This window comes from Sturnira hondurensis, unplaced genomic scaffold (assembly GCF_014824575.4).
Source record: "Sturnira hondurensis isolate 20B ecotype Veracruz unplaced genomic scaffold, ASM1482457v3 Scaffold0021971, whole genome shotgun sequence".
Lineage (NCBI taxonomy): Eukaryota > Metazoa > Chordata > Mammalia > Chiroptera > Phyllostomidae > Sturnira > Sturnira hondurensis.
In genome coordinates, this window is record NW_028094602.1 from 660,318 (window position 1) to 674,564 (window position 14,247).

Below are 14,247 nucleotides of genomic sequence, written 5' to 3' on the forward strand. Positions count from 1 at the left end.
GCAAGCTGTTGGCTAGGGGATGGCTTGCATGGGGAAATATCACTTCTGAGCTCATACACATGGATGCTGACAGACCTGTTTATTGGTGTTGGCTACAGACTTCAGCTCCTTACCATCTGGGCCTCTCCATGGGTTTCCTGACAGTCTTCATGATATGGCAGCTGCCTTCTCAGAGAGCAAGTGATCCAAGAGAGTACATGAGAGTGACCAAAACTTAAGTGTCAGTCCTTTGATGACCTAATTTTACAAGTGACAAACCATCACTTCTGCCATATTTTACTGGTCACACAGACCAACCTTGGTACATTATAAGAGGGGACTACATAAGGATATGACTACCCACAGCTGGAGAATCCAACTTGAGGCCCAACTAAAAGGCTGCCTATTATAGTGAAGTCTGCCAAAGCACCAATGAAAAAAACTTTTTAAATCCTCACCTGAGGATATGTTTATTGATTTGAGAGACAGACAGACAGACAGACATCAGAATGAAATATAAACACTGATTGGTTGCTTCCCATATGTGCCCTGACTGGAGATTAAACTAGCAACCTAGGTATATGCCATGATCAGGGATCAAACCCACAACCGTATGGCGTATGGGATGATGCTCCAACTAACTGAGCAACATGATCAGGACTGCCAAAGAACTGCTTCATCAATAGTCTCCTGTCTTCTAGTGGCTATACTGCTGTGTATAGTGGCTATACTGCTGTGTCTACAAAAGCTTTCCTTAAATAGGGCCCCTACTCATCATCATGGATGCCAAGCTACTCCACACTGATATGCTATATACTGGAAACTTAGTAAATGTATTCAGTTGTTGTAAATATGTGAAATGGGAGATACTGTCAGCATAAATGAAGAATTAGAAAAGTTAAACAATGATTTTTCTCATATATTTAGTAAATAATGGGACCAGGCTTTCACAAGTCTATTATTCTTCAAAGTCTAGAATCTTTCCACAATTTCCTTCTTCTTGTGAATGATTCCTAAGTCTAACCTAGCTCTTTTAGCTTGATCTCACATTAACCCCTTGCTCACCTCATACCTTCATATTTCATTCCCCACCATACTGCATGGATTTTGAGATCTGTGGGTTCTTAGTGTTAGTCCCACAGCTAAAACCCTTTTTGTCTCATCTCTATACCAGTCTTTTGAAACTTGTTGATAGGAAAATGGCGGCGGAGTAGGACGGAGCGACTGCAGTTCTCCTACACTTGGGGGAAAATCCTGGCAGATATACAGAAGAACAGCGCAATCAATTCCCCAACCAACAATTCCCCAGCATTTATGAAAATAAGAGACCAGAGATAGTGACGAACCAGACAGCTAGAGGTCCTTGGGGTCTCAGGGACGCAAGTAAGGATGGAGGCGGCCAGACCGGCGGCAGCCATTAGCCGGCGCGTAAAGACCTCGGAGCTGCGGCTGCCGCAGCGGTTGGAGCCCAGAGGCTTCCTTCCGTCTGTGCCCAGCGACAATGGCGTCTGCCACGGAGAACTCATCGGGAGCCCGGCAACCCTGAGAAAAGTCAAGGGCAGCGGCAGCGGTGGCGGCGGCGGCAGGACGGCAGCCATTGGCCGGCGCATAAAGACCTCGGAGCCTTGGCTGCCTCAGTGGTCGGGGCCCAGAGGCTTCCCCCTGCGCCCAGCGACAGGGGCGTCTGACACAGAGGACTCATCTGGACCCCAGCACCTGTGAGTAAAGACAAAAGCGGCAGTGGCAGGGCCGGCTGCCCTCGGGAGCCAGGCACCCCAGAGTAAGTCAAAAGCAGCAGCAGCGGGACCAGCAGCCATTGGCCGGCGCGTAAAGACCTCGGAGCTGCTGCTTCCGCAGCTTCCAGGGCCCAGAGGCTTCTGTCTAACCCAGCGTCAGGGCGTCTGCCACAGAGGACTCAGCGGGAGCCCAGCAACTCTGATCACACACACACAAAGAAAGGAGTAGGTGGAAGCAGAGAACATCAAGATACCTGCAGGAGACTGTACCACTGAAGTTCACAGGAATTCTACCACAGAAGTTCACACCATAAACCTAGGGAGTCAGAACAGATCAATTTAAGAAGCTGAAGCTAACAAGAAGAGTCTCATAAGCAATGGGAAGACAAAGAAACAATGCCCAAATGAAAGAAAAGGTGGAAGTCTCAGAAATAATGTTAGATGAAAGAGAGGCAAGTCAGCTCTCAGATATTGAATTCAAAGCACTAGTTATCAGGAAATTCAAAGAGCTCACAATGAGCTACCAGAAACTAGAGGGGAGCTACCAGAAACTAGAGGGGAGCTACCATGAGCTCTCCGCAAACTATATCAACATGAAAAAGGAAATAGAAACTATCACCAAAGGACAAGAGGAAATGAAGAATACAATTTCGGAACTGAAGAACACAGTAGAAGGAATGAAAAGCAGGATCGATGAGGCAGAAGATCGGATCAGTGAGTTGGAGGACACAGTAGAAAGAATCTCCCAGAAAGAGCAAGAAAGGGAAAAGAGGCTCAAAAAGAATGAAGATGGACTAAGAGAAATGCAAGATAATATGAAACGTAATAATATCCGAATAATAGGAATACCAGAAGGAGAAGAAGAAGAACAAGGGATAGAAAACCTATTTGAAAGAGTAATGATGGAAAATTTTCCTAATTTGATGAGAGAAAAAGTTACACGAATCCAGGAATCACAGAGAGTCCCATTCAAGAGGAACCCAAAGAGGCCCACTTCAAGACACATCATCATTAAAATGGCAAAATTTCAAGACAAAGAGAGAATCCTAAAGGCAGCAAGGGAGAAAAAGGAAGTAACATACAAGGGAGCCCCAATAAGGTTAGCTACTGACTTCTCAATGGAAACACTCCAAGCAAGAAGAGAATGGCAAGAAATATTTCAAGTAATGAGAACCAGAGGCCTACAACCAAGGCTACTTTACCCAGCAAGGCTCTCAATCAAGATAGAAGGCCAAATAAAGAGCTTCCAAGACAAAAGAAGTCTAAAAGAATATGCCTCCACCAAACCAGCTCTACAAGAAATACTAAAAGGGCTGCTTTAAGGAAAGGAAGGAAAAGAGAGAGACAGAGAGGAACTGTGGTACAAAAATGGCAATGAATAAGTCCCTATCAATAATAACCTTGAATGTAAATGGATTAAATGCTCCAATCAAAAGACATAGAATAGCTGAATGGATAAGAAAGCATGACCCACACATATGCTGCCTACAGGAGACCCACCTCAGGACAAAAGACCATCACAGACTAAAAGTGAAAGGCTGGAAACAAATTTTCCAAGCAAATGGACAAGAAAAAAAAGCCGGGGTAGCAATTCTAATATCAGACAAAATAGACTTCAAAAAAAGGGCCATAAAGAGAGACCCAGAAGGTCACTTCATATTGCTCAAGGGAAGAATCCAGCACGAAGACATTAACATCATAAATATATATGCACCCAACATAGGAGCACCCAAATATATAAGAAAAATCCTAGAAGACTTCAAGAAAGATATTGACAGCAACACAATTATAGTAGGGGATTTTAACACCCCACTGTCAAAAATGGACAGATCTTCCAAACAAAATATCAACAAAGATATAGCAGCATTAAATGAAACTCTAGAAGAAATGGACTTGACTGATATATATAGAGCGCTTCATCCCAAAGAAGCTAAATACACATTCTTTTCAAATGCACATGGAACATTTTCAAAGATAGACCACATGGTAGGACACAAAATGAACCTCAACAAATTCAAGAAAATTGAAATCATACCAAGCATTTTCTCTGACCACAAGGGACTGAAATTAGAAACCAACCCCACAGGAAAAAACCCCAAACATCCAAAATCATGGAGACTGAATGGTATGCTATTAAACAACGAATGGGTCAAGATTGAAATTAGGGAAGAAATCAAAAAGTTTCTGGAAACAAATGAAAATGAACTCACAACAACCCAAAACTTATGGGACACGGCCAAGGCAGTCCTGAGAGGGAAGTTCATAGCAATACAGGCTTACCTAAAGAAAATAGAAACATTTCAAACAAACAACCTAACCCGACGCCTGCAAGAACTCGAAGAACAACAACAAAGACAGCCCAGAGCAAGTACAAGGAAGGAAATAACCAAGATCAGAGCAGAATTAAATGACATAGAGACCAAAAGCACAATTATAAGGATCAATGAATCCAAGAGTTGGTTTTTTGAAAAGATAAACAAAATAGACAAGCCTTTAAGTAGGCTCATTAAGAAAAGAAGAGAGAGGACACAAATAAACACAATCAGAAATGAAAGAGGAGAGATTACAACTGATACCACAGAAATAGAAGGGATTGTAAGGAATTACTATGAAGAACTGTATGCCAAGAAATTTGAAAACCTAGGTGAAATGGACAAATTTCTAGAAAAATATAATCTTCCAAAACTCAATGAAGAAGAAGTAGAAAGCCTGAACAGACCAATAACAGCAAATGAAATTGAAGCAGTAATCAAAAAACTCCCATCACACAAAAGCCCCGGACCAGATGGTTTCACAGGAGAATTCTACAAAGCGTTTAAGGAAGAGCTAACCCCTATTCTTCACAGACTATTCCAAAAAATCCAAAATGATGGGAAACTCCCAAACTCTTTTTATGAAGCGAGCATTATCCTAATTCCAAAACCAGATAGAGACACAACAAAGAAAGAAAACTTTAGGCCAATATCACTGATGAACATAGATGCTAAAATCCTCAACAAAATATTGGCAAATCGCATCCAACAATACATCAAAAAGATCATACACCATGACCAAGTGGGATTCATCCCAGGGATGCAAGGATGGTTCAATATCCGCAAATCAGTAAATGTAATACACCACATAAACAAAAGCAAGGACAAAAACCACATGGTCATATCAATAGACGCGGAAAAAGCTTTTGATAAGGTACAACACCCATTTATGATAAAGGTACTCAGCAAAGTGGGAATAGAGGGAGCATTCCTCAATATAATAAAGGCCATATATGAAAGACCTACAGCCAACATCATACTGAATGGGCAAAAACTGAAAGCTTTTCCACTAAGATCAGGAACAAGACAAGGTTGTCCACTTTCACCACTTCTATTTAATATAGTATTGGAAGTTCTAGCCACAGCAATCAGACAAGAAAAGGAAATAAAAGGCATCCAAATCGGAAAGGAGGAAACAAAACTGTCACTGTTTGCAGATGACATGATAGTGTACATGGAAAATCCTATAGACTCTACCAAAAAACTGCTGGAACTAATAAATGAATTTGGCAAAACAGCGGGATACAAAGTCAATATCCAGAAATCAAAGGCATTTCTGTATACTAACAATGAATCAGCAGAAGCAGAAATCAAGAAAAAAATCCCATTCGATATAGCAAAAAGAAAAATAAAATATCTGGGAATAAATCTAACCAAGGAGGTTAAAGACCTGTATGCAGAAAATTACACAACACTGAAGACAGAAATCAAGGAAGACACAAACAAATGGAGACGTATACCGTGTTCATGGATTGGAAGAATTAACATCATCAAAATGTCCATACTACCCAAAGCAATTTACAGATTCAATGCAATACCTATTAAAGTACCAATGGCATATTTCACAGACATAGAACAAACACTTCAAAAATTTATATGGAACCATAAAAGACCCCGAATAGCAGCTGCAATGTTAAGAAAGAAGAACAAAGTAGGAGGGATCACAATACCTGATATCAAACTGTATTACAAGGCCACTGTAATCAAAACAGCCTGGTACTGGCATAAAAACAGGCACATAGACCAATGGAACAGAATAGAGAACCCAGAAATAAACCCAAATCTCTACAGTCAATTAATATTCGACAAAGGGGGCAGTATCATAAAATGGGGTAAAGATAGCCTCTTCAACAAATGGTGTTGGGAGAACTGGACAGCTACATGCAAAAAAATGAAACTCGAGCACCAACTTACATCATACACCAAAATAAATTCAAGGTGGATAAAAGACTTAAATATAAGCCATGACACCATTAAAGTCCTAGAGGAGAACATTGGCAGGAAAATCTCAGATATTTCACGCAGCAACATTTTTACTGATATGTCCCCTAGAGCAAGGACTATAAAGGAAAGAATAAACAAATGGGATCTCATCAAAATAAAAAGCTTCTGCGCAGCTAAAGAAAACAGCATTAAAATAAAAAGACAACCAACTGTATGGGAAAACATATTTGCCAATGATACCTCAGACAAAGGTTTAATCTCCAAAATATACAAAGAACTCACACGACTTCACTCTAAGAAGACAACTAACCCAATTAAAAAATGGGGAAAGGACTTGAACAGACACTTCTGCAAGGAGGACATACAGAGGATCCAGAGACACATGAAAAGATGCTCAATATCACTAGCTATCAGAGAGATGCAAATTAAAACTACAATGAGATACCACTTTACACCGGTGAGAATGGCTATCATAAACAAAGCAATAAACAACAAATGTTGGAGAGGGTGTGGGGAAAAGGGGACTCTGGTCCACTGTTGGTGGGATTGCAGACTGGTACAACCATTATGGAAAACAGTATGGAATTTTCTCAGAAAACTAAAATTGGACTTGCCTTTTGACCCAGCAATTCCACTGCTGGGATTGTATCCTAAGAACCCTAAAACACCAATCCCAAAGAACCTATGCACCCCAATGTTCATAGCAGCACAATTTACAATAGCCAAGAGTTGGAAGCAACCTAGGTGCCCGTCAGTAAATGAATGGATCAAAAAACTATGGTACATATACACAATGGAATTCTATGCTGCAGAAAGAAAGAAGGAGCTCGTACCTTTTGCAACAACATGGATGGAACTAGAAAGCATTATGCTGAGTGAAATAAGCCAGGTGTTGAAGGACAAATACCATATGATCTCACCTCTAACAGGAAGCTAAACAACAAAACAAACAAGCAAGCAAAATATAACCAAAGACACTGAAATAGAGAACAGGCTGACAGTGACCAGAGGGGAGAGGGGAGGGAATTTCAGGGGTATAAGGGAGGGATTTAGAGGAACCTATATAAAGGATACATGGACAACAACTGAGAAGGGTGGAAATGGGAGGGAGGGGGGAGGATGGGGGGTGGGATGGGATGGGAGTAATAGAGAGAAAACTGTACTTGAAAAATAATTAAATAAAAAAATTGAAAAAAATAATTTTAGAAAATATAATTAAAAAATTCAAAATCAAAAAAAAAAGAAACTTGTTGAGCTGGCATATGGCAAATTTCATAAATATTCAATATGTACTTGAAATGAGTATTTATGTTAAAGTCTTCTTCATAAGTTCATTCAACTGACCTTAATTGTGCTATCCAAATCTGTACCTTTACTGATATTTTTTCTTTTATCTAATAAATTGGTTAGGTATATTAAAATCTCTACTATAATGCAGGATGTTAATATTTCCCTGATCAATATGCATGTTGCGTTATTAGATACATATAAAATTTATCTTCCAGATAAAACAGATCTCTCACCATTATAAAAAGCCCACTTTTACTCCAGGAGAGGAGAAAAAAAAAGTGGAGAAAGAGATAAAGTTGGGGCGGGGGTGCAGGGAGTAGGGGAAAGGGAATGAGGGAGCCAGTTAACAGATTTATATCCAAGCCTTTTCTCCCCTTGCTAAGGATAAGTACCCTTTCCAATGATCTATGACTTGCAGAGTGGTTATAAATCCTTTGGGTGTCTGTAGATAGGCCTCCCATTGCAAGGGCCTTTTAGATGCTGACAGGTATATAAATTCAAATGGAATATCCTAATATCGTTTGTTCATTTACTGAACTTGGCTATAATTAGATTGCAGACTGAATCATTTTAGAGTTTTAAATACAACTCAAAAAATAAAGTATTGAAAACCTTTTATATTATCTTAAGATCAACATGAAAAAAAAAAAATACAAGCATTTCTCTCTGACCTAAGATACTCTGTTCGGTCTAGAGACACTAAGAGGAGAATGACTGACTCCAAGGTGGTCACCATCAGGAAACCAGGAGAGGGTGAAGCACGAGGCAGTGGGTAAAAATGTAATCAAAGGAGGAAACAGCTAACTAAACTACATTTAGTGTGTGTAAGTTTCTACTAATGCACCCCAGTCCTCTACAGCCTGTTACTTCAGGGCATTTCCACAGACACCACTCACCAGAGACCATGTGTGCTTTCCATACTCACACATTGGAAGATCACCATTTTATAGTTTTATAACAAACAATATTTTCATAGGAACAAAGCAAGGAAATTAAAAACCCTAGGAAACAGAAAAGTTAACTTAGATTAGTTATGTGATTAAACGGTCTTTCAAAGGAAAGCTCAGCTCTGACTTGGAAGAGCATTGGTCTTAGCTCACTTCATAAGGGGTTCTGAGTAAGACGTCAAGGAAGCAGTGTAACTGCCCCTCCCAGGTCAGCTGAGACAGTTGAGTATATATGCACTGCTGCCTGCCTCCTTGTCTACATTCTCATCTGTGTGCTATGATGAAAGCCCTGCAGTGGGCCCTGTGCATGAGAGCACATGATTCTAGTCATGTGAAGAAATGTGAATTGACAAGGGAGACTAGACAGCAGCAGGTCTAGCCTCAGCAGCCTTTCTGGGAGATGTCTAGTCCTGATGACTTTGTGATTTCCAAAGTGGTAAATACCTGTAAGAAAGGAAGAAAACAAATTTGTGTTTTGGCAACAATTATTTCAGTATTGCTTTAAGAAAACACATTCTGAATATTACATCTGTTCTCCTTTAACATATGCAAAATAATTACCAATACAAAAACTTTCTGACAATGTGCTTCATAATAGTTTTTCAAACTACACCAATTGAAATGAACTTTAAAAAACCTCTCATTTCTGTATGTACCTCACCACACGTGGGGTGAATTCCAATAGTGTCATCAAGTAGCTGCTTCGTGAGCCCACATTTCATTGCAGCTGCAAATCCCTGGGTAACTTCACCGGCATTTGGTCCAAGAAGATGAAATCCTATCACCCGATTCTTTAATACAGAATCAAAACAAAGGGAAGCCCAGTAGGTTAATGGTCTGGATAGGAATCTAGTCATTGCAAGTTCACAGTTCAAATTGACAATATCTACTACAGAAAAAGAACCAACATTGAACTCAGCAGAGAACATTACCATGAAACTGAGCCATTGTTAAAAATCTGTTAAATGAGTCAATAAATGCACGTCCAGAGTAACATGCACTCAAATTTACTGGAAATAAGCAAACTTTACTCACTGAATAAAAGAGCTCATTAGTATGTATGGTAGAAATTTCTGAATTATGTTGAGATAGTGCTAAACGACATACAAATCTGAATTAAAGTCCAACACTGGGATAATTCTAATGCAGCAGGTTTCACTGTCACTGCAGTGATTCTCAACCCAGGAAGCAAGTTGCCTGACTCCTAACAACTAAGGGAAGATCAAAAAGTAGAAGGTGAGGTGCCAAGTCCATGTGATGAGTAGATCACTGAGACAGAAAGAGATTCATGGCGAATTTCCAAAGTATAATGCATTTAGGCTATCATTTTGTCAGTGTATTTTCCATCATACTCTAGTCTTTGTTTTAATCTTCGATAGTAAGTATACAACAGATAGAGAGAAAGGGCAGCAGAGGTCTTGGGGCTGGCAGAAATCTTTGCCTCCTCACATTCTAGAAGAAAAACAATGGTTCAAAGCAGCAAACTCACACACATCTACTTGTGGATGCTCAAAATGGAGAGCTCTGGAAGCAGTGTTTCTCGAAGGGTAGTCATGGGCCACAGGGTCTCTGGATGAGAAATGAGTTCCCAGGGCCCCACAGAAGTAGACTGAATTGGGATCTCTAAGGTGGTACATTGTGCATACAGCAAACTGGGAAAGGCAGGCAGACCAGACAGTAAAAACATCTGATGAAAATCCCCATTTAAAAATGAAAATGAAGGCAGGTTCTGTGAGAGGGTAAACCTCATTCACAGTTTTTACCACATAGCTACAGTAAAATACATAGTAGTAGGATGGTCCTCTAGAAGCAGAAATTTGGACAGGAGTAAAAGAAAGTAATAAGCTTTATTGAGGACAGTGGGCAATTTTACGGAGAGAAACGGGGATCAAGGAGGCAGCCTCTGCGAGCAGAGGGAGTGGCAAGGGACAGAGATGGGGTTCAAAAAGAAGGTAAATAGACATGAAAATTCCACCTCAGGACTGATAGCCATAGTCAACAACTCTGTCAAGAGGTCAGAAATAATACGAAGGCTGATAATCTTGGTTTCAGAAGCAGCTCAACCAAACCCCACTCCCACACACTTTCAGAGGCCTCAGTGCATGCATAGTCTCAGCCTGCTCCCTTTGGGAAGGCGCCCACAACTTCATGAGAGTAACCTCAGATTACTCTGTACACTTATATAAATGTCAGATGTTGCTGTTCATATGTATCTAATCTGATGTTTTATCTCCCCAGATAAATTATAAACTCTTAAAAAGGGAGTAATTAACTGCTTACACTGCTTCCTACCCTCAGTGTTCTTTATAAAACTAGTCCTGAATAAACAGTGCTGTAAACTCTGATAATCAGGGTACCTGTTAACAGTTTCATGCTCACCTCAACAACAGGGAAGGCAGAGGCCTCCGACAATGGATTCTCCACCTCACTGATTCTTCTTTAATGAAAGGCTTCATTAGGAATTAGTTAATTAACTAGTTTTCACTTTGTGTAAGCATCTCCTTGTAAAGGCTTTTTCATATTCGCTTTACAAAATGCACATAAACATACAACTTACATTTTAATAGTTGAAGAATACAAATTTTCACAGGTGATCTAATTCTAAACTGCTGAGTTTGGTAGGTTGGAAGAGACAACTTCCAATGATTACTTTGAAAAGGTAATCCTCAGTTACAATCTATATCACTTGTTCAACCTCTGCAAACATATTAACTGGGTAATAATTTGAAGAATTTATGCCTTCCCTGAAAACTACCTTTAAAGGAATAATAAAAATCCAAATACTAGAATAAAAGCTACATTTTAAAATTACAGCATTTCAGCTTCCAATCATATCACATACATTGTCAAATTTATTGCAAATTATCTTTGCATAACAAGTACTGTTGTCTCTGCCAGCTACTGTCCATTCGAGAGGCCAGAACAAAGTATGATACACCTGGAAGACAAGAAGAGAAAGGGGCCAAGATTGGCATATAAGGAAATCACTCCTTGATATGATCTTTAGTTATATAAACACAATAATCTCTAAAATAGCCTTCAGAAGTTTAAAGTTCCATGAGTCCAACTTTATGTATCTGATTGGAGTGTCTGGGCCACAGCTCCTATAATGCAAGTTGCGCAAGCATGTTGACCTTTGGTTTGCTCTACTGTTAGTACAAAAAAATCTCTTGTTAACTAAATTGAGTTTTCAAATATTTATAGAATAATACTGTTCAAGACAATGCACTAGGCTGTGTGGGCTGAAAAGGTAAAGACTTAGATCCTGCCTTTGACAAATTCACAACCTGCCTACAAGATCATTTTCAAACCAAATCTAAGAAAAGCAGAAGAGATAAAACACTTCAACTCCATTAAATGATATTAAGAACATTACCTATGCTACTTGAAAGCCATCACTCCAGCACTCAAGTACATAGCTAAGGCTCTTCAATCTGGCTCACTCAAAAGACCCAGAGCAAAATATAACATGACCCCCATCCTGCTCATGACAGCTTCATTTTCCCAGTGCTGCTCCTCCTAATCTCTCCAAAAAGAAGGCAATGGATTAATGTTTGGTGACAGCATTAAAAAATATGTTCTAAACTACATATGGTCCCCAACTTACAATCGTTCAACTTACGATTTTCTGACTTTAGGATGGTGTGAAAGTGATATGCTTTCAGTAGAAATGGTACTTCAAATTTCCTGAGCTAGCAGTATATGATAAGACACTCTTTTTTAAAAAATTTATTTTTAGAAAAAGGGGCTGGGAAGGAGAAAGAGTGGGACAGAAACATCAATGTGTGGTTGCCTCTCATGTGTCCCTGGGGACCTGGGGACTGGGGACCTGGCCTGCAACCCAGGCATGTGCCCTGACTGGGAATCGAACCAGCGACCCTTGTTTCACAGGCCTGTGCTGAATCCACAGTGTTCTTTATAAAACTACACCAGCCAGGGCAGACACTCTTTTATGGCACTGGGAAGTGGCAGGAAGATGATTTTGCTCAACTGTACAGGCATACCTCATTTTATTGTGCTTCACAGAGTTGAATTTTTCCACTTGAAGGTTTGGGGCAAGCCTGTGTAAGCAAGTCTATTGGTGCCATTTCTCAATAGCATGTGCTTACTTTGTCATATTTTGAATATTCTTGCAATATTTCAAACTTTTCATTATTATTATATGTTATGATAATATGTGAATGGTGATTTTTTTTATATTTTTTTATTTAACTCTTGTTCAAGTACAGTTTTCTTTCTTGTATTCCCAGTCCTGCCCTCCCCCAGTGCTCCCCACTTCCCTCCCATCTCTGCCCCCCACCTTAGTTATTGTCCATGTGTCCTTTATATTTGTTCATGTGAGTCCATCCCCTTTTCCCCTGTGATTCTCTCCCCTCTCCCCTCTAGACCCTGTCAGCACGTTCTGTGTTTCAGTGTCTTTGGTTACAATTTGCTTGCTTGTTTGTTTTGTTGTTTAGATTCCTGTTAAAGGTGATATCATATGGTATTTGTCTTTCACTGCCTGGCTTATTTCGCTCAGCATAATGAATGGTGATCTTTTAAAATATTTTGTTTTTATTTTTAATACATTTTATTAATTATGCTATTACAGTTGTCCCGATTTTCCCACTTTGGCCCCCTCCACCCAACACCCGCCACTCCCTCTGGCAATAGCCCCCACTTAGTTCATGTCCATGGGTCATGCATAAAAGTTCTTTGGCTTCTCGATTTCCTACACTGTTCTTAACATCCCCCTGCCTATTCTGTTCCTACTTGTACTTAATCTCTGGACTTTTCCCCCAATCTCCCCCTTCTGCTTCCCAACTGGTAACCATCCACATGATCTCCATAATTACGATTCTGTTCTGATTGTTTGCTTTATTTGTTTTTTAGATTCAGTTGTTGATAGTTGTGAATTCATTGCCATTTTAATATTCATAGTTTTGATCTTCTTTTTCTTAAATAAGTCTCTTTAACGCTTCATACAATAAATGATGAACTTTAGCTTTATCTCGTCTGGGAAGCACTTTACCTGTTTTTGATTATAAATGATGGTAATCTACAGCTATACCACCCTGAATGCGCCTGATCTTGTCTGATTATAAATGATGGCTTTTCTGGATAGAGTAATCCAGGTTGTAGGTATTTGCTTTTCATTACTTTGAATACTTCTTGCCAGTCCCTTCTAGTCTGCAAAGCTTCTTTTGAGAAATCAACTGACGGTCTTAGGAGAATTCCTTTGTAGGTAACTGCTTTTCTCTTGCTGCTTTTAAGATTTTCTCTTTACTTTTAACCTTGGCATTTTCATAAATTTTTTTGAAAATTTATGTTTAGAGGGAAGGGAGGGAGAAAGAGAGGGAGAGAAACATCAATGTATGGTTGCCTCTCATGCACCTGCAACTGGGGAACTGGCTGACAACCCAGGCATGTGTCCTGACTGGGAATGAAACTGGCCACCCTCTGGTTTGCAGGCTGGCATCAATCCACTGAGCCACACCAGCTAGGGCTAACCTTTGGCATTTTAATTATGGTAAGTCTTGGTGTAGTCTTCTTTTGGCTGAACTTATTTGGAACTCTCTGTGCTTCCTGGATTTGTATGTCTATCTCCTTCACCAAATTAGGAAATTTTTCCTAATTTCCTAAGAACAAAATTATCTTGTTCTTTGTCTTCTACTTCTGGCGCCCCTATGGTTCAAATGTTGGTACATTTGAAGATGTCCCAGAGGCTCCTTACCCTATCCTCATTTTTTATATATTTTTTTGTCTTCTTGATGTTCTGTTTTTTTTCTTCCTTATGTTCCAAATCATTGTTCTGATTCTGTACTTCATCCACTCAACTGTCGATTCCCCATTAATTTTTATTTCCCTATCTTTTCTGATTGGATCATTTTTATGCTGTTGAAGTACCCAATGAGTTCCTTGACTATCCTTATAACTAGTGTTTTGAACTCTGCATCTGAGAGACTGCTTATCTCCATTTTGTTTATTTTTTTTCTGGAGTTTAATTCTGTCCTTTTATTTGGGTCACATTTCTTTGTCTCCTCATTTTGGCAGCCTCCC

The 14,247-nt window shown here is 39.7% G+C and overlaps 1 protein-coding gene across 5 annotated transcripts in view; it reads right to left on the minus strand.

The window, feature by feature from the left end:
* Positions 1 to 877: 877 nt before the first annotated feature.
* Positions 878 to 14,247, minus strand: part of TXNRD3 (thioredoxin reductase 3) — an 85,530-nt gene continuing 72,160 nt past the window's right edge. For 4 of the 5 annotated variants that reach the window (XM_037034032.1, XM_037034031.1, XM_037034029.1 and 1 more), the window contains 4 exons: positions 11,051 to 11,146; positions 8,865 to 8,999; positions 7,219 to 8,652; positions 878 to 1,163 (listed from right to left, as the gene is read on the minus strand). In XM_037034032.1, coding sequence (XP_036889927.1) covers positions 8,590 to 8,652; positions 8,865 to 8,999; positions 11,051 to 11,146 — 294 coding nt within the window. In that variant the 3' untranslated portion in view covers positions 878 to 1,163; positions 7,219 to 8,589. The remainder of the gene's footprint in view (positions 1,164 to 7,218; positions 8,653 to 8,864; positions 9,000 to 11,050; positions 11,147 to 14,247) is intronic. The other variant, XM_037034030.1, reaches the window with a different exon arrangement.